This window comes from Drosophila gunungcola, chromosome 3R (assembly GCF_025200985.1).
Source record: "Drosophila gunungcola strain Sukarami chromosome 3R, Dgunungcola_SK_2, whole genome shotgun sequence".
NCBI lineage: Eukaryota > Metazoa > Arthropoda > Insecta > Diptera > Drosophilidae > Drosophila > Drosophila gunungcola.
The window spans coordinates 19122648-19143673 of record NC_069139.1 but is presented as its reverse complement, the minus strand read 5'-3'; the positions used below and the strand labels follow the sequence as shown (position 1 = coordinate 19143673).

The 21026-nt window shown below is 40.0% G+C and overlaps 2 protein-coding genes across 2 annotated transcripts in view; one reads left to right on the top strand and one right to left on the bottom strand.

Moving 5' to 3' along the window:
* Positions 1 to 18260, bottom strand: part of LOC128266304 (polyglutamine-repeat protein pqn-41) — a 54745-nt gene extending 36485 nt beyond the window's left edge. The window contains exons 1-2 of the mRNA XM_053002729.1: positions 17718 to 18260; positions 11234 to 11251 (exon numbers count right to left, since the gene is read on the bottom strand). The gene's annotated coding sequence lies outside the window, so the exon portion shown is untranslated. The remainder of the gene's footprint in view (positions 1 to 11233; positions 11252 to 17717) is intronic.
* On the top strand, positions 15120 to 15923 carry LOC128266305 (ubiquitin-conjugating enzyme E2 G1). The gene is made up of 2 exons (XM_053002741.1): positions 15120 to 15279; positions 15338 to 15923. Exon 2 carries the CDS (start codon positions 15347 to 15349, stop codon positions 15848 to 15850), a length of 504 nt encoding a protein of 167 aa, XP_052858701.1. The 5' UTR covers positions 15120 to 15279; positions 15338 to 15346; the 3' UTR covers positions 15851 to 15923.
* Positions 18261 to 21026: the final 2766 nt, after the last annotated feature.

Genomic DNA, 21026 nt, shown 5'->3' with positions numbered 1-21026 from the left:
TGGCCAGGTACATAGTTCAATTTGGCCAAGTACAAAACAGAAGGCCAACTATCGGCTTTCCCCTTGTGGCCAGTTTATGTAAAGGCTTTGAGAAAATTATAACTATCTCTCTTGCAGATAATTCTCTAGGCAAATTATCGAATTTGAGATTGCCAAGGAATGTTTGCACTTATGTTGTGGTCTAGACCCTAATAAATTAAGCTCATAAGAGCTTATGTTTGTCATTCATTAAGCAAATTCGATATATTCTTAATGCTATTGGCTGCAATATGTTCTGAGTGAGGTGTAAAATTTGATTTATATAATAAATCATAATAATTCTGAAAATAATGTAACCGCTTATTGAAGGTGTTTTAGATAAAATATGATCTATAATAGAAAATTGTAGTAACGAAGGTTACATATTTGAATAAAAAACTACTTGTCTGTTTAAAAATTAAAAGCATTTTTTGGAAATTTATTACTAAATGGGTTTCATAGCTTAACCCGAAGGAATTCATTAACCCTTGTCGAGGGACCATGGGTTCGTTGAACCCTTAGCCTTTCCCCTTTATCCCAAACTAAAGTGTCGCTGTCAATGCAGCAGCCTAATGCATAATTAAGTGCGCCTGTGTGAGTTCGTATCTGTGTGAGCGGTGCAAGTGTGCGTGAATCACTGCACCTTGTTGGTGCTTTCAGGCACTGGAAATGACACACTTAAAAGACTGCAACTTAAAGTGGCAATCCCAGCCGCGATTTAAGGCCCGTTAATGCAACAGTCACGTTCGTGCTGTTAAAGTTGCCGCAAAAAAAAATAGAGGAGAAAAAATGGCAGAAAATAAAAGCCCATAGCAAACCGCTAGCATCTGCTTTTCGCATTTGACATTTTGCCAAACCATCAGCAGCTTACTTTGTATGTAACAACATGATTTGCGCTCACAAATTGCCGCCGACTTCCGTTCGTGCCGTTGATTTTCAGAATTTCACCCAAGACAACCGCTGCGGGGCTTCAGTTTGTATCTGACAGATAGCATCTACTATCCGCAACTACATCCTCATTACACAGTGCCTTCGGATTGATTTCCAACAGTGATTCGCAGTTTGCCCATCAATCACCGGCAGCAACATCATTTGCCTCATTATGCCCAACAGCCCGACCAGCGCCTCATCGATCGCTATTTAAAGTGGGTCAAAAGGTGATTTTTCTTTGCCGTTTGGCTAATTTCCAAGGCCCTTGCGGTTGCTGGTGTTCGGTTTGTGAAAATGCCAATTGCCAGTTTCCCATCAAACGCTGGCTACACTTCAACAAGGCACGATAATCGCTCCAAACTTGAACTTGATCTTGAATGCAAAACGGTTCCATATGCCCGACCATGCATGTACGCCCATTCTCCGCCCGATTATATCATATTTTCCTACGCATTTCCACTCCACTTAATGGCAAATTATCTGCCGTGGCAGTCGCGTGTTTTGTCTGTACATTTCGATTGTTTTTTTTTCTCTGTATGTTGTTGTTTAGTTATTTGTGTTTGGCTTTTCAGCGCAACTAAATGTTCCCCGCCTGTGCAGTGTTGCATGTCGCTGTGTGTTTTTGTTTTTGTTTTATTTTTTGTTTTACTTGCTACTTTTGCTGTGTATTTTAGACGTTTTTTGTATGCCGAATTCACTGTGTTGTTGGCCGAACCAACAAGCGCACAATTAGAGCGCTCAAAGTCGCGTAACACTCGCCAAATGCCGGCAACTCGGCAAGTACGTAGAATGCCAAGTGAGCAGACGTTTAGAATGGATCTGCTAGATATATATGTTTCGTTTATAAATTTATAAGGTATCAAGGGGTATCGTCACATTTTCCAAATGGCTTATCATCAAATATTCAAAATACTATCGCCCATAAAATTTTCAACTTAAATTTGAAAAAATAAATCCTATATTGTTTAAGCCATCATTGAACCATATTTTCAACTTCATACATTCGTATACGAATACATGCAACTTATTTAAATTTTCATCGAAATGTTATAAATAATGAATGCTGTCTAATGCTGTAGGAAAATATTGTTTGATTTTTGCAAATTTGGTAAATAGAAAACATTTCAAGCATATAGAATTATTCTTACATTTTTTCATTGCTCTAGAATTAATTTTTCCCGAACCTTATGTGCATTATATACATATACACCACAAAACTAATCTTGTGACATAGTCAAAACATTTTATATATCATATACATAGTTTTTGCTGTTACTAAAGTTAATGAATTGAATTTTTAGAGGATACCATAATCGTCTGGACAACCCAGACCAACTTCCTCTCTTGCTTCGGTTATTTTCCATTTACAATTGGTATTTTGTATGCACAATTTTTTTTGTTTCCACAGTGTCCGCTAGCAATGTTAATTTTTCAGCTTTCCATTTCAATGAGCTGAATGACATTTTGTGCAAAGCAATGGCAAAACTAAACCAGACCAGACCAAACGAATCTGTTGACAGCCTGGCCACGATCTATCTACAATATCTGGCCAAAGATTGGAGTGGGTAGAGCAGAGTTTGCCAAGCTCTTGCGCAATTGATTGGCTGTGCAGGTGTACAAGTTTCAGTAGTGGAGTACTGGAGAGCTGAGCTCAACCGATCGAACGAATCGAGGTGATCGTGCCGGCATTTTCGATGGGCTATTTTAGCTGTCGCAGCATTTGGCCATGGTTCGATCTTCGGTTTCAGCTCACCTGACTAATGCCGGCAGTTCCGTTACTTCTATAAGCCACGCTTCATCAGGCAATTTCCCGCTCGATCAGCACATTTTGTCCGCGCCTTGTATTACATTGTTACATTGCCACGGCGAGAGCACCAAATTGTAAAGTAATACTCGCAATCAGCTCTTTCTGCACTTTATCTGGGTTTCAGTTTCGGACCCAGTCAGTCAGCCAGACGGAAATCAACGGACAAGTAGCTCGCTTATCAGCTGCTTTCAAGTCACCAAAATCACGTTGCAAACAGCCAGCGACAAATTTGTCGAGGGGGCTAAGTGGAGGAAGCCAATTCCACGGCCGCTGCAGATGGCCGGCGAAAATTGCATTGCCAAATCGTCTCAGTTTTGCTCAGCGATGGGAAAACTTAGGCACTCGAAAAAATAGAATCCTGCATATTGTCCATATAACAAAATGTTTCTTTATATTTTACATAATTATTGGCAAACTAATTGTTTGAAAATGCTTTTTGTTACACATCTAAAAGTAATATTTTAGTTAAAGAAGTTTAACAAATTTTATTTTGGTTATTTTTTTTCAAATTTTTTAATAAGTTTTTATGAACTGTAATATTTTTTAGAAGAGAAAAAATTAGTTTCTATCTTTGAGCCAAATTACTTTATCATTCAAAAGATTAATTTTTGAAGTTTTAAAACATATTTACAAAGCATTTTTGCCTGGAAAGGGCTTGTCTTATGAGGCCAACTTCCAAAACAAACTAATCCCATTGCAAGACAAATTTCTTTGAGTGCATCCCTAGGTGGCACTTGTCTGGAGTTCGTCGCTGCCATTTGTCATGCGATGCCGTTTTCGCTCCGTCTTCCAGTTTGCACTGCTCCGGCAATTGGTGCTGGCATTTGGGTAATTTTAATGAGCGGCGCTTGTAAGAATTTGCGACAATTTGACAGCAAATTGCCGGGACGACTGCAACATCTGCGGGAGTGTCTGTTTAGTGGCTGAACAAGGCATTTGTGTCAATGTTTCCAGCCTTTAAGTTGCAACATCGCGATGCGCTTATCAGCAGGGCAGCCAAGTTGAAATGTGGGCCACGCGCGATAACCGAAAACAAATATTTGAAATGCGACAGTAAATTGATTCTATTTGGCGGAATAAATCAACCAAATGATGTCGGACGAACAACTTAATAATGAGCTGCACTAGTTTCCCCATAAATAACCGCCGGTCCACTGACAATCGACGACCGCAGCAGCGTGTTCCAAACATTAAGTCAAGCCACGCAATCCAGCGAACGCGCCCTTTGCCACTTTATGTACGGCCGGTCAGTCCGAAGTCCCGAGGCCAACCACAAATGTTACAGTTTGCTCAGAGTGCCACGCCCACTAATCTCCTGTTTACTGCCGCGGGGAAAGGTGTGGCGGTACACTCGAAAAATGTTGGTATGCTAAAACCTAAGAGATAGTTATTTTGTACGTGGCTGTCTTTTAATAAACTGAATTCTAACTGAAAACGTCAGAGTCTCAGAAACCTTTTCCTCTTTTAAAACTAGCTTAAGATTGAGCGTTAGTAAACTATCTCGAACCAGCATCTGTGCTCATTATAAATCAAATACTTTTAAAAGAAAAGTTTTCTTTTCAAATAATCTTTATAATTCTAAATAAATATTATAATATAACTTGGACTTCTCCATGACAATTCTAAGGTACTTTTACTGGTTGTTTTAGTTATTGCAGGTAATAAAACGTGGCTAATTACATCCTGTCTGAACTAGAATTAAATATCATATATTTTCCCAATGTAACAGAAACTGGGAGCGAAATCGATCAAACTTCTGAGCCGAGTTCGTACAACTGCATAGATTTGTGCAATGTTTGGCCAACGCAACGGCAACTGATTTGCCATGGGCTCGCGGCTGGGATTTCAGAGTGAATGGGGTCTCTCACCTATGTGTGAATGTAGCTCCCCGCCGCCCCTTTCATAAATGAAATCCCATTTGGACTTTCGCCCCGGCAAACGACCATCGAATCGAAACGAGACGAATTTTATTCATGGCGCATTTGGTATAAACGGCGTTTACACATTGAAATCACAAATCCGAAAATGTGAAATGTGGAAATCTCTGCAAATGGAAAGTCGCAGAGCAAGCACACGCACATTCTCATGTGTGCCTAAGGGTTTTGGGCTTATAAACTTGTTGTAAAACTCATAAAATATGGACACAAGAAAAAAGAGAGAAAATTTATCATCCATGCAGCGAAGACCAAATGCGCTTTGAACATTGAAATGATTTCATTGGTTGAATGCAAAATAAATTAAGTTATATAATAATTTCGTTTTGTGAAAGAGTTTAAAAGTTATTGTCAATAAAAGCAAGGCTGTCAAAATAAAATCTTTTTTTGAATGTGCTCGCTATAATAGCTTATAAAGTTGTAGTTTTGGTATGCTTTTAATATGTCAAAATTTGTATGTGATTTAAATATTTTTGGATTTGCAGAATTAATTCAATTTAATTATGTATTAAAGGATTGAATTTCTTGAACAGCAATTTTTTTAATTTAATACAATGTTAAGAAGGGACTTTTAATTTTTTTTAATTTTTGAATACCTAAAAAAGTTGTATTTTCTCAACATTTGGAATCTCCTTTCATTTTATAGTTGGACTCCAGCTATAAGTTACTTTTTATTAACCCAACAAAAAATATCAAAGCTTAAAAAAATTGCTGCAGATATAGCCTTTTATTCGGTGCAGTTTCCCCTCGAGTGCGTGACAAATTCTGTAAAATAAACTTTGCTCATAAAATGTATAAAACGAGACCGCATTGTGGAAGTGAGCCAGCAAAATCAAGCTTGCATCAACTCGGAAAACGAGTTTGCGTGAGCCCAAAAATCGGGTTGCCCCCAACCCCAGAAGACCTCCAACAACCATTCCCTAAAGACTGCATTTCACTCCAATAATTGAACATTTTCGGTGACCCAATTTAAGGCTACGCCTGAATATAACAAATTGCTGCATAGGGCCACGCCCCCAGAGCCGCTGCGTCGTACACGCCCCCCATTTTCCATTTGGAAATAATGCTGGCATGGCTGCGAAGTTTCCCTATTGATTTTGTCGCAACTCAACTCTAAAAGCCGGGCCAAAAGTTTTTTCTGTGGCCCGAAACCTCTGGTCGACTTGCTGACACGTTCAGTTTACTTCGAGTTTCTTTGAGTTAAGAGTTTAGTACGTATCTATGCAATGGGCGCCATGTGTGTGCGCACTTGTGGCCAATAACTTTCAAATGGCCAAGTTTGAAAGTTGGTAGGAGCCACGGCCATTGTACTGAGTATATGCCGCCCAATCATTGTTGCCGCCAGCGGAGCTGCAGCTGCAGATTCAATTAAACTTTGGCTTCACGCTTTCGATCAGTGAAAGTGAGTGAGTGAGTGAGTCGCCATTGCCATTAATCTCCCCTTCGATTGGCTGCCACAATCAATTGCATTGGCAACTGCAATTGCAATTTCAATGACCATTCCCGTAGCAGTTTTAGCCGCATTGACAGTGTCTGTGTCAAGTGCTACGACGGGGAAAGGCCAATGGCCCGAAGGAAAAAGTGAGATGGATTGGCATTTGCCTCACTTGAAATTGTGCCATCTTGAAATGGTCATTGAAAATCTTTCTACTTTCAAAGGTCAAGAACGAAAAGGAAATTTACCAAAACTGATTTCCGTTGTCAATAGGCTCTGAATAATATGAATAATTGGAATACTCACATATAAATTAATGTTACTGTGTATACTTAATATAAGTAATTTTATAATTACCTAAAAATATCTTTAAAAAAATAATAACAAGTTTTATTTCTTAATAGCTAAACCAATTCTTTCTACATTTGCCACAGTCTCACAATTTCAAAGTAATATTTACAGTGCTAGATCTCAAAAACTGAAAAAAAAAACCAAACGTAACTTTTTAAAGCAAACTTAGCCATCAAGACAAAAAACTGAAGAACTACTCATGAAGTTACAATTAAATTAATTTTCCGAATTCTCCATTTATTAAGAGTAAAAGTAGTGATTTTCTCAACTAATATTTTTTTCAGAAACTATGTTTAAAGTTGCAAGCAATAAGAATTTAAGAATAATCTTGGCCAATTATTACATATTTTCACATATGTCGCACTGTATACTTTGCACAAGGCAGTTTAGCACTTTATTGCCCTTCCAATATCCGATTCCCGGAATTTATGTATGGATTACACCCACTCGATCGGCAAGTTCACTGCCACCCATGGGCATCCAATGCAACCCGAAACGTTCCAGTGCCGCAGTGCACTTATGAATTATAATTCGCCAGGCCTGCAATTAAAGCGAGCATCCGCTTTAAATTGAAATCGAAACTGTACGGAGAATGGGGGCCGCAGTGGAGTGCATAAATCTAGCACAAGCACGAGCGGCCAGAACAATAGAAGCTGCCAACTGCCGTAGGGCAGGGGCGGTGGCATCCGAGGGGACTTTTTTAGGGGGGTCCCAAGAGGATAGGGGGCGGGTCTGCAGATGAGGCCGCCGGCTGGTGACGGCGTCGCTCAGTTGCATTTGGACGGAGGAGCAACAACAACAGCACGCTTGGCCAACGCTGCGTGATGAAGTGGCCATGTATGGACGAGCCTGTGGCTCCCTCTCTCTGTTTCTTGCATTACAAGCACATAAACATATCGTATATATATATATATATATATATATAGAAAATTGGCACATTTTACTCGCTTTCAACAAGTCCAGAGAAGCGAAATGGAACGCACAACAACCAACAATGCCAAGCAACCAAGAAGGCAAGACCACACGCAGAAAAAATGTTTCGAAAATAAGGAATCATGTTTCAGAATATTCCTAATACGGTCTAGCTCTTTTAATAAAAGGTTCAAATGTCATTTATACATGTTGTATCATTTTATACGTTGGAATCCTACAACAAAATTATGTGGGTGTAACGCCAACTTTTGGTAAATCATCAATATTGTTATTTCTGATTTCAGAATCATCAATATTTTAATCTTTAGTTGTTCTTATTTAATTAAATTGTTCATAATAAATAGGTAGAAGAAACAATTTTTTTAAAATGATTTTTGATTATCTATTTTAAATACCATTAACCCATATTTCATTAATTTTAAAATGTTTTAGGCATCATCAATATTTTAATCTCGGCTTGATATTGTTTTATAATTTTCTATAATAATTAAGTATAGATAAAATATTTTAAACTAAATTTGTATTATTTCTTTCCACACAGTATTTGTACTACAATAAGGACTATTCCCTCCAAATCATAATCATTTGCCTTAATATTTTCAGAATCCTTGCTTTTTTCAGTGCTTGACAGGAAATGCAGGTTACTGTGATAAGATCTTTAGATTTCTTTTATATTAATTAGAGCTAGTGTAGTTGGGCAGCCTAGATACACAGAGGAAGTCACCTCAAGCGTATCAATTTGTTATTGAGAAGGTCTTTTATCCCCCTTAAAGAACTCTCCAGAATAGAAAGCACATGCGAGTGCCTTGACAATGAACCGTGTGCCCAATCCGCAACTTAACTGCCACCAAGAAGTCCAAATACCTACTTCGAATCAAAGACTAACTGTAGACCAATGATACCCACATATTACCCGTCTTTGGGTTGTGCAACGTCATCCGAGGGCTATTTAGACCGCCGACATAATCCCCTCTGGGTTCACCTGTCGTTTTGTTGCTATCTAGCATCAGCCATCTACATCTCTATCGGAAGGTAATGCCATCGCATAGAGACCCGATTGTTGTTTGGGCCGAACCAAGTTGGAGGGCCTTTTCGAGGTTGGTCCGCAGTATCTGTGTTAATTTCCGCTCAACTGTTGGTTTTATGACTTCTTCGAGAGGCGATGTTCCCACAGGGCCCTCGACAACTGTTGCTGCGTCACATGGAAAACAAATGGAGAAAAACAAAACGAAACGCAACGCAAAGCAATGAATTGAAAGCCGCGGGTCAGTTTTGAATTATTTATAGGAGTCGGCTTCGAATGGAGCATTTCCAAGACCACTTGGCTTGCTACGAGCATGCTAATTCAAAAACGTAAAAAAAAACAACGATGGCTTTGTCAAAAGAAAGCTAATTAGATGGGCTTGGGTCAGTGGGCGAACTTCGAAGACGAAGGCGAACTCCACGAATGGCACATCTCTGGCCAAAGTCAAGGGTTTGGCTTTTAATTGTTAACAAGTGAAGCGGCTCCCTTGGGGAATCAGTCGAGCGTGACAGGTGAACTGAACAGGTGAATGGCGGAGGAAGCGAATGCAAATTCGCCGGCTGTAATTGTGTGAATAAAAGTCAACAGTTGTGGCCAACGCCCCGACACGCAACTAAACCAATTCCGCCCTTCCGCGTGGCGTTTGTTTTGGCTACGAAAATGAATTCATTGCATAGATCCACAGCAGCAGAGAAATTAACATAGTTTTTGTTTATTTTTTTTTTCGTTTTTTTTTTCCTAAGAGGGAACTGTGCTAATGTTACAAAGTTGCTTCCTGCTTCCAGATTTGCCCACAGTTCATTAACTTGGCACAAGAGTGTCGAGAGTGAGGGCCACAAGCAAATTTCACTTTTTTCGCGCACAATTTGAAGTTCAACGAGCGAGTACCCCCAGCTCCACATACCAAGAAACCAGTTGAATAATATCCCATGTCTTTTCGCGGGGAAATTGCAAATTACCGCCTCAAAACCTGCAGGTCTAAGGCGTTCATTGAAGCCCCCCTTTGCGGAATTTAATTAAAATACTTTCACTGCCTGTTTACTACAAATGCCAAACTGACTGCCACTCATAAATTTATGCCGGTTTGTCGTTCATAATTGTGAGAAATCTTAGGCGACAGTGTTCGCCAAAGGGGTCGGCGGAGATCACGGCAGGATCGGATAAAATTGTGACAGGTTGGAAAATAGCTTTTATTGTCGGTAAAACCCCCCTAGGTAGTGGACAATCTGATTGCTGGGTTGTTAACAGTCTTCCATCAGGGATAATTGGAGCCTTTAGCCAACAACGATGTTGTAAAGGATTTAAGAAAAGGGAGTTGTTTTTGCGACTCAGCAATCCAATTATAGATCATATAACAAAAACCTAAGATATCAGTCTGGTATATCTGATCAAATGTAGTATTATTCCTTTAATTAAAAACTATAAAATTGCTTTTTAGAAAGATCAAAGGCTTGTTCATTTTGTATACAACATTCAATCAATGTAAACCATTTAATGACAGAATCACAGGTTAATAGAATTTTCCAATTATACCATTCTTGTATTTCTTTGTTACTTATACTTTACTTTTACTTTAACTTCCCCTGATAACTACAAGAAGATGAAAGGCCACTAAATTTGTAAACAAGTCCGGAAATGATAAATTAATCAAAGATAACTTTCGTTTTTCCCATATACGTTCAGGAACAATAAAATTTGTTACCATTTCAATTGAAACTGTATAACTATTATGTCCATTACGACCCCTTTATGGAGTTCGGGCCAAGAAGCCCCGCCACATAATTAAACTTAAAGACTGTGCTGTTATGGCCCCAGTGCTCTCAATGAGCCACAGTCCTCAATAAACCAAATGCGATACAAAAACTACTCAAAAAAGCTATATAAGCAAAGGTTGGAAAAAAGATTTAAAAAAAAAAAAAAAAAACAAAAACGTTGAATCGCTTTTCGCAAGCAAACGTGGTGTCATTAAATTTAATAAGCACTATTTCAGGCCAAGCTTGGATTTTTTTCAAGCCCTAGTCTGACCCGCGCTCTTCACCCCGGAACAACAGAATCGGCCAGCAAAGCTTTTAAAAACGAAATGGTCTAGCAAAATGTGGACAAAAAAGATGGAGAGTACAAAAAAATAAAAGAAATAAAAACTACAAATAACGTTGCTCGGCCTTTTTCGACTTTTTTTTTCAGCCAGCCTTTTCTTTCCATAGAATTTTCTTGCTGGCGGAGTGAAGTAAATGAACTTTGGGGGCGCCATCGGCCCTGTCTAACGGGTCATCTGGCAGAAGGGGCTCCCCAGACCCCAAACTCGATTCCAGATTCCCCAGTAGCACACTTTTGCTCATTTGTTTGCCGGTCTTATGAGTGAGTTATGAAACACACTCGTACGCACAATGCTTCACACTTCACAGTTTACTGGGTTCACTTGTCGGTGTAGGAAAATTATAGGAAACGGCCAACGTTTATGTTCGGACAAATTAAGAGTCTTTGGCTTCCTGGGCGATCTTTCATTGGAACCGACAAATTACTGGCCAAATGCAATGAAAAACCCGTTAATGAAGCAAGAAATTGAGCAATTATGGGGTGTCGATCTAGTTTAAAGGCCGCCGTGTGGTGATAGAAAGAAAATGCCCTTTTAAATGCGGCTCCGTTGGACTAAGTGCTAGTGCGCTCCACAAAAAAATAGACGAGCTTTGAAATTGTGTTACTTCTAATTCCACATCTACACCCTTTTAAGTGATGGTAGAGAAATAAAAATTTATATTTTCAAAACATTAATATTTAAAAAAGTCAGTTTAAAACCTTACCATACAATCAGGCAAAATCTGAAAGAAAAAAAGAAAAGGATGAGTTAGATAAGGCATAAGAATTGATGATGGTAAGATAACATTTTTTGGAAATGTTCTATCTAAGGCATATCCTAATAAATTGTGAATAAAGAAACTCCCACAACAAATTGAGGAATAATAAAACGAATTTGTTCCAAGTGTATCAGAGAGAAAATGGCTTGGCGGAAGCGCTCATTATGAAACCCACCGCAAGGATGGTGGTTTCTGTCTGGCGGTAGTGCTCCAAATCCCCAAGCGTTTGAGTTTGAGCCTCCATTTCAATGCAGCGCACAAAGGTAGGTCCGCACTGGGCTGAGTATAATGAAAATAATAATAAAAATATGAAGAATAATAATATCGCGTTTCAGTCGAAAAGTGTGCAGAACTTTTTCGCATTCAGTGCACACGAACGCACAGCAGCGTGCCCGAATCCCGATGCCAACTCCCACTTCCACCGGGAAAAAACGTGAAAAAAGGGGATTCTTTGCTTTGGAGAGGAGGTGAGTGGGTGGGCTTCGCGTGGCGAGAGTGCACGGCTGCAACTCCAACTTTGGCTGCAACTGCCAACTCAATTATAAAACGAGGAACAACGCACAAAACACATTAAAACTGCAAGTGGAAAGCTTGTTTTCCTTTCTATTTTTTTTTTTGCAGTTTCGTTCTTGTTTATTTTTTCATTCTTTACACTTTTCTACAATTTATTGAGTTCTCTCTTTAGCATTGCTTTGCTCCCTCAATGCGGAACGATATAATGGCCAGTTCTGCATGCAATTGGAAATTGTGGGCGGGGGGCAACAGAAATGGGAGTGCATAACTCAGAGCGCCAATAAAGCACTAAAATCCAGTTGGTCACTCACTTAAGTTGAATTTATGAGAAGTGCGGAGAGGGGTCGTGTTTTTGCACTGCTGTTCAAGTTTTTGCTGCTCAAAAACCTGAATGTATTGCCTACATTTTAATTTATTTTTAATGTAGCTAGTTTTTGTTAGTTTTAGCTTCGAAAAATTAGATGTGTTTCCAAAAGACATCGCCAAAAAAACTAATGCTTAAATAGACTATAAAAGAAGCATACAAATAAATTCATTTCAATTTATATTGGGTTACTGCGGAAAGAAATACCCCAAAGATCAAATTTACCCAAATAAAAACTAAAATACATTAATAAAACAAATTTGTGTCACACTTTTTTATTATGATCTGATATTTTTAAACTTTTTTTCTGAGTGCCTCTTACTTTTTCCAATACGAAACATTGCATTCCCGCTCTATAAGCTATTAATATATTTTATGATCGAGTTGTAAGACAATTCATCAGCAGGTTGCACCGTCATTAGATCCAGGAAGTCATCAGCGACAAGAAGCAACCGCAGCAACTCGACGGCGGTGCATCATCGAAGGGTGATGGAAAAACGGAGAAAAAGCAATTTCAATTGATCGACGCCGTCAGCTGGTTTGATGGACGCAATATGAGCCAGCAATTTGAGGCACGCAGCCAGGATAGCACCTGCTCCCGTTTGAAACAGAGACCAAACCCAAAAAAAAAAGCTAGAGTTGTCTGAGCAAAGGGAGAAAATAGCCCTAAGCAAAGGGAATATTGAGGAGTGGTGTATGCTGGTATTGCCGGAAGTGCAATTGTCGCATGCAACCGCCACGCCCACAAAAAAAAAGTAAGGGAAAATCTAAGAGCAGATGAACTTTAAACACCCCCGTTTTAATGGACAATCGCTATGGCAACGACCCCGAAGCGGTGTCTATATTTGCGTGTGGGCGTCTTAATGAATATTGGAAATCAATTTCACAAAGTGAGCCGAAATCAGTTGATAGACCGCCGAAGCAACGCCACTTAACACTGGCAATAGGCACGAGCGCGACACTTTTCCTACACTGAAAAAAATTGTGAAGGCACAGATATTAATTATTACATAAGACCTAACATATGATAGAATTTTTAAAACACAATTTGTAGGTACAATACTATACTATCATACTTAAAAAAAACTTATTACATTAAATATCTACATTATTTATATTGTTTAAAACTGGTCTAGCACCCCCAAAAAGTATAGATTGGCAACACGCTTAATTTCAAAATTCAAACCACAAGGTAACAGACAAAAACTTTTTGGTCAAATTTATTGTTCAATAAAAAACATTAAATTAGAATATGATTTGAGTATCAATAACAAATGAAATTGTATTTAATTAAAGATTTATTCAATATCAGCTTGTCATTAATTTATATAACGCTTAAGTGAATTTAATGATCTGTTGAAATGCTTAGCAGTCAATTTCCACGAGATTTTTGATCTGGATTGTGGTGGGCGTTTTTCCCCAAGTGCAGCGGCAATGGAAATTCGAGTTTAACTGGGAGGAGCGCTGTGGCACGTGTGAGTTTCCCGGCTCTCGCTGTCATATCGCTTTCCCTGCGGGATCCGGAGTAACATCTCCGACATGTGGCACTTAAATGGGCAGAGTCGGATGGATACGGAGAGATATAGAAAGAGCTGGAGAACCGGCCGAGCAGCAGCTGTCGGTCTTATGTGCTGGCCAAACATGTTTTACCCTCCGCCTCCCTCGGCATGTGCATGTGCTGGATAATTTAGCAAATTTCGAATCCGACTTGGTTCTGTTAGAAGAACTCCCCACATGATGTGGTTGTTGCTGCTGCTGCTGCTGCAGCGAAGCTAGGTAAATATTATTACAAAAGTAATAATGCATAAAAAAAAGCGACGTGAACGCATTTGGAATTTTTTTCGAGAAAACGCGCAGCGTGGAAAACTTGAAAAACCGGCAGTGCCGAAACACCAAGCGCAATGTTTCCCAGCTGGCAACGAGACATTAACGATTCACACATTTGCGGCAACATAATTTCAGTTGGCGATAGTCAGATAGTCGGCTAGCGTTGGGGTTTCCAAATGCCAGCTAAAACTCTGCCGAAGTCGAATGCAATTGGCAACAAGAAAAACCGCAGAGCTGCGGAAAAGTCGATGGATGCGATGGAGTTTGGGGCAGCCACATGTCGTGGTCGAAGTTGCCGGCCAACAAGAAACTCTGCTGGCCAACATTTGTGCGCAATTACGAAAGGCTAAAACCAACGGCAACAATGTGGCGGCCATCATAATTTCCATTCAGCCAGCACGGACAAAAAGGAAAAGAGCCACCAGCACCAGTAGCATTAGCGACGGCCAAGTAATTGCATGAAATGTAGGGAAATGAAAGGAAAGAGGGACTTTCCTCGGCCCATTCCAGACCATGAGCAAAAGAGCTTATAATGGCAACTTTCAAGTCGCTTTCAAGAGGATTTCTATGGAGATAGTTTCTCTACCATCGCCATTGAAAAGGCTACAATTGTTACGAGATGACTGCAGACATTTCTCCAGCATACTTAAGGAATTTATCGTTTATATTGAATTGCATTCAATGCGTACAAGTTATTAAAGTTTATAAAAAGCTTGTGTGCAAGTAAAAGTTATAGCCATAAAATTATGAAATGCATTTTGTTGTTATCATTACAAATTTGTTTCATAATTTGTCACAATTTATGACATATCTTTACCAGACTTAAGGAATTTATCTTTGAGGGCCATCAGGCACTTTTGTGTTGAACTGTGTATAAATTCCTGAAGTGCTTTACAACAAATTTAACATTTTTTTTAATAACATGAAAATATGAAAGGTTGTTACTTAGCTGGTAACAATTTATATTAATTTTAGATTCTAATTAATTGATCTCAATCAAAGGGATTGCCTGAAAAGTATCGGAAGTTGTACGTCTGGATTCTTTTTAGGTAAAATAGGTGTTTGGTAAAAAAATCAATACTACCAATATTATTAATTTCAAAAGATTATCATGTGTTTCAGCATAAATAATCTAATTTTGTTGAGTGTTTTGATCGGCTCGAAGTAGCCTTGATCAAAGCTGCTAGAAATCAGAGTAGTCGCCGCACCAGCTGACTGGGCTAGCTGGCAGTTCGCTGCTGTAGAAGTAAACCAGAAAGTGACTCGAAATAAATTGAACAAAATTCCAGTAAGTAGAAACGGCCAATTCTGATGATCCATCCAACTAAAAGACCTAATTCCCGCAGCCCAGTGACATGTCCGAACTGCAAGCATCTCTACTGCTCAATCGCCAGCTCTCCGAGCTGCAGCGCAATCCCGTCGAGGGCTTCTCCGCCGGCCTGGTCAGCGACTCGGACATCTTTAGGTGGGAGGTGGTGATCATCGGCCCGCCGGACACCCTCTACGAGGGTGGGTGCTTCAAGGCGCACCTGGTCTTCCCCAAGGAATACCCTCTGCGTCCGCCGCGGATGAAGTTCATCACCGAGATCTGGCATCCAAATATCGACAAGGCCGGCGACGTCTGCATCTCGATCCTCCATGAGCCGGGTGACGACAAATGGGGCTACGAGAAGGCCGAGGAGCGCTGGCTACCCGTTCATACCGTGGAGACGATCCTCCTCTCGGTGATATCCATGCTCACCGATCCCAATGACGAGTCGGCTGCCAATGTGGACGCGGCCAAGGAGTATCGCGAGAATTACGCGGAGTTCAAGCGCAAGGTCACCAGGTGCGTCCGCCGGAGTCAAGAGGAGGTCTAGAGTCTGCAACATGACGAGAAATCCGTAGCGGTCCACATGCTAATCACGTCAATAAAGAGAGCAACTAATTGAAGTCTCGTCTTTGAAGTGGCGAAAGTGCGTGCATAGCTCCTAATTGGTGTGGCCAATTAGGGCGATGCAATCTCTTTGAGCCTGCGCCAATTCGGTGACACCTGTCGGCATTAATTACACTTAATCGCCGAAGAGGCACGGGTATTATCTTGTGGCATCGGCCGATCTTAAGCCAGTGTGCTTAATAGGCTTAGACCTCTTCTAGTTGCACACTGACACAGTTATGGCAACTCTTGCCCGAGCACAATTCTTTGGTCTACGGTCTACAGAGGAGAGCTGCGGCGGCTGGCCACTTGGCCGCTTTTTATGGTCTTCACATGGCGACAAAAATACACGCTCTTACAGTGAAAAAAATTTGTGTTTGTCATAAGAACTTTGTTCAACGTTATCAAAAAACCCAACATTTTAAATTCGATTTTAATAAACCCTATAAATACTGTACAATTTGCATAAAAACCATAAAAATAAGTATTTTTTTAAGATAAGTGCCATGTAAATCTTTTTAAGACATATTTAACCGAATAACAACAATAGCCAGGTAATTTTTGTAAACGTCTGCGTCAATTTAGGGGTTTATTGAGCGGTTTATTATTTTTGTGACACCCAAACACTTTTTAATATTAAAAGGTTTAAAAACAAATAAATTTGTGACCGAATTTGTTAAACGCTAAAAAGTTATTGATGTTAAACGATAATTGTTTTTGATTGCAGCCCAGAAAAAGGTTGTTCAGGATATATAAACCCATTATGGCCGTGTTTTTTTTCTCTGTGCAACAACAACAAATTGCTGATGTTGCTCTTGGTGTTGCTGTTGCCATTGGTATTGCTGGTGGCCAGTGTGACAGCAGCAACATCAGCAAACGGCTCCGTACTCGGACTTGTTTTTCGTGTGCGGAGCTCCTGGGCAACGACTGTAGAGTTTAGCTGCCAGCATTTTTGTGGTTAGCTGAACTTGTTTTTGTTGTTGTAATTGTTGTTTATTAGCAACAAGTTTTGCATTTTGATTTTTTCTCTTTTACTCATGCCAGTGGCCCCACAGCAATTCTCCGCATGTCGCATTGTTTGGCCGTGAGTCAATTCCGGAGCGGGATACTAACTCGCCATGGGTGTGACTCCAAAAAAAACAAAAAAAAAAAACCGATTCCAGCGACTGTCTGGCTAAAACATTCAAATGATCCCCGTGATGTGATTCAGCAAATACCTCAAAAACAAACCCCGAAACAGAACAAGCAGAAATCGGTGAGCGATTTGGAAACTGGGTAAATAAGGCCATGCACCTTCATCGGCAAAAAAGCAAAAATAAAAGGCAAACCAAATCTTGGCGGCAATAAGCCACAGCATCTTGATCGGCACGATTGGCAAATAGTAAAAAACGAAAACGAAACGAAACCAAAGAAAACAAAGCGAGGTAAAAGAAAACGGCTCGAAGAAACCAGCTCCAGAGATCACAGAGAAGATGCTCGTCGACCTGGAGATTCTTCTGTTGAGAGTTAAAAACTCACTCAGCCAGTAGAAATTGAATTGATGTTGGCCCCGCCAGACTTGGGCTGGGATATGGTGGCATGAAAACCGGATTTGAGCCTGGGCCCCAAAACGCAGGGTATTTATAAATAGCCATAGCTTTCGATATATGTGCAGTGAAATCTTCTAGCGGCTAAACGGAAAACCAGGGTCAATCCCTAAACAGGTAGCAGGTCTTTACGATTCTCTAGGTTTGGAGGGCTGGAAAAACGCAGCTGGACAAGTGTGAGTTGTTTTTCTTGGGAATCGAACCCCGATTACCAATTTTACCTACCCTGTAGTTTAGTTTTTCGAAAATCCAATGGGTCCCGCTCGATGTTGACTGGTATTGGTGTGCGGCGTTGTTGCATACGTGTTAAGTAAATTCCAATATGTGGATGTGGTCTGGACTGCCTCACGTATCTTGCAGATACTTGGGCTCAGATACTGGTTTTGGGTTTTCGTTTGTACGCGAACTGGAGTTGTTGTTAATGATGATGATGATAATGATGCGCCGCCGATGAGTAATCGTTATCCCGGCAAAGGGTAAACACTAGCACTTTTTGGCGCAGAATGTACACCACCTTTTAGTGCTGGGGTAGTACAACCTTTACACGCTCGATGGTTTTGTCAGCCATAAAACACAGCCGCGAGACGAATCACGAAAAATCTGAATGTGAAAAACTACCTGACGCGACGCGCTCGCCATAAAACTAAAGACAAACACTGAACTGTTAGGTAGTTGTTGTGTTTTTATAGCGCGGTCCGCTTACGTTCCGCTCGCGTTCTTCGCTCTCTTTCACTCGCACTCAAACTCGGACACGTCCACCTGCGTCGCCGTCTCAAAGTAAACTAAACCCAACTACGTTGAAAACAAGTTTTCGAAATGCTGCTGATGTTGCTGACTTCTGGCTAGCAACATTTCAAGTAGAAGCGAGATAAACGCACACCACACAGTCGCGAATGCAATGTTTGCCGCTCGTGTTGCTGGTACGGCAGCAACATGCGACATGTTGCCGGTGCGAGGGCGTTTGTTGTTGCCGGCTTTTTGGCTGTGCCGGTTGCTGTTGCTGCTGCTGCTTCTGCGGCTCGTTGGTCGTTGGCACTGCCCACACCCCCATTTTGTTGAAGGGTAGTTCGCCTGCTCTCTATAAGGCATCTGCTATTCTGAGGGGTATATTGAGTTTGGGGAGGGTGCGGGCGGATTATTAAATTTACGTATAAACAACAAAGACTAAAATCGATTCCCTCAAAGTTGGTTTCATTCATTAGTTTCGTGCGCGGTACTTTGACAGCTCCTTTGCGTTTTATATATCTCCATGACATGCAGTCCATTAAATTGGCAACTTTAAAACTAACGTTTGTTGACTGAAAATTAATAAAATTGCAAATCGATACAATTTTAGTGTCCCTTTGCTTAACCTAGAAAGTAGTTAGAGTCTAGCTAAGCTACTTTTTATATCTCTAGTTTAATATAGACTTACAAAAGAAAAAACATAAGGGATACATAGATGCATTTATGAAACCAAATAAAGCTGAAAAGCGTAATTGATATGTCTTTAGATTGTCTATGAGTTAGATAACAAAAAACAGGTAGAGTCAGATATTAGATATTTTTTATATTGTTATTATTTTATTGTTATACATCTGTTATAATTATTAATTTGTTTTGTATTTTGTTGCTTTTTTATAAGTCCATAGTTTATCAGGGTTCGAGCGGTGCCACAAATATTAATACTATTATTTGCAAACTAATTTTTTAAAAAGCTTTCATTTATAAAAAATACTGTGAATAGTTATTGTAAAGTTCATACATAATCGGTTAATTAAAACATTTTTTTAAGGTACTCCGTATGCCCAATAAACTTTCTCTTATCAACTGTTTACAGTATCACAACAGTCGAGGTCGGCTCTTAAGTTTTTAAAGTTGTTATTTTCCAAGCAGTGCTACATCCGTTTCGTATTTACACTGAACGAACACAATGAATGCGCTTATTTGTATGGCTCCGTCCCTCCGCCCCAGCTCTCTGCCCCCGGGAAAAAAGACGCCTGCCTGGCGCTAAATATTTGATGAAGCTGCAAGAGGCAGACAGAGAGAAAGATACGGATACCAGATTCCAGATACATCTGGTAGAGGCCCAGATGGATAGAGATAGCGATGCATAGACAAGCTGTCTGCCAGCTACTACATCAGTTGTAGCTTTCCCGCTTTTCATTTGCCAAATGCAGAATGGATGTTCATCTCGGACATGTTTACTCTCGACTGTCAACCGAGTGGGAGTTTTGGGTCGCCGGGAGACAGGTCAGAGGTTATGATGGTTTCGTACCTCTTGTCATTTACCTCATTTGCACTTGAGAACTTATTTTGGCCTGCGGTGTGTTACGAATGCCGTTTTCCTTATTTACATTGACCTTACCCTAATGCACTGAGAAAACCAGGGAAGGAAACTATAAAGAAATTTTTATAATTATATTTAAACAATTTTTTTAAAGATGAGTACCAAAGTCTTTTTTAATTAAAACACACTTTCCGTTTGTATTAGGTGCTACAATAGTTACACAATACTTTCAAATATATTAAGTAGGAAACTTCGAGTTATAGAATTGGTTCAAAACAAAAATATATTTGTATATCTAAAAAAAATGATCTACCGGCTAAATAACACAATATATTTTTATGAAACGGAATAAAAACAATTTTTTTTGTGCTCCCATATTCACCGCACACTTTTATACACCTTTATAATTGGTTATAGATTAATTAAATATTTTAAAATGTTTTTTTCAGAATCCCTTAAAAATTGGAGGAGCCACATTGAACAAATTTTCAAATTTAATTGTGATTTAATTGGCTTTACATATCTCTGTCGTATATAAAAAATATTATTTAATTTCTTTTAGTACATGATTTCTGTTGCTGTTGACTCTGCCATCGTTTATCTTATCTGAGAAGATGTCGTCGCCGGAAGATGATAGTAGATACAACGCCTTTGCATTTGTCTTTACCTCTATACCTCTACCTCTTAACCCCCGTCCATGGATTCATATCAACGGCATATGTATGAATTGCTGGTGTGGCTGTTGGGCACATGTCTTGGCATTTCCATTTCCATTTGCATTTTCAACAATTGTCAATTGTGGAGGACGCACTGCAGCACTGCGCCGGCAAGGGAAATTTGCATATGTAAGAGTGTGACGAGAGTACGTAACATTTGTCTGCACAACGACAAGCTCACTTTGATGCCATCAAAGCCGCCCCCAACTACCAGGAATAGCAACATCAACATCAGCAGCAACAGCAACATCAACAACTACGGCTACAACAGCAACTTGGCAAAGTTTGTGCACATGCATTTCGTCTGGCTTTTGTTTGCCCCTGATGGTTGTGTAGAATTTGCATAAAACTCAAACCGAATTTATTTATAAAAAGCAACTTTATTTTTCCGGCCAGACCTGGTCATCCGCTTTAAGTTCACACCCAACCCGAGACCGACCTCGCCTCCTTGACAGTCATTACACATTTTAGGTCCAGTCTGTCCTTTGAGCAGCAGGTGCAGCTTGCATATTCATGGGCCACCCAATGCCAAACCGAAACCAGAACGGA

Bases quoted from the DNA above. Each gene is read 5' to 3' on its own strand.
- LOC128266305 (XM_053002741.1), top strand. From the start codon at position 15,347: ATGTCCGAACTGCAAGCATCTCTACTGCTCAATCGCCAGCTCTCCGAG.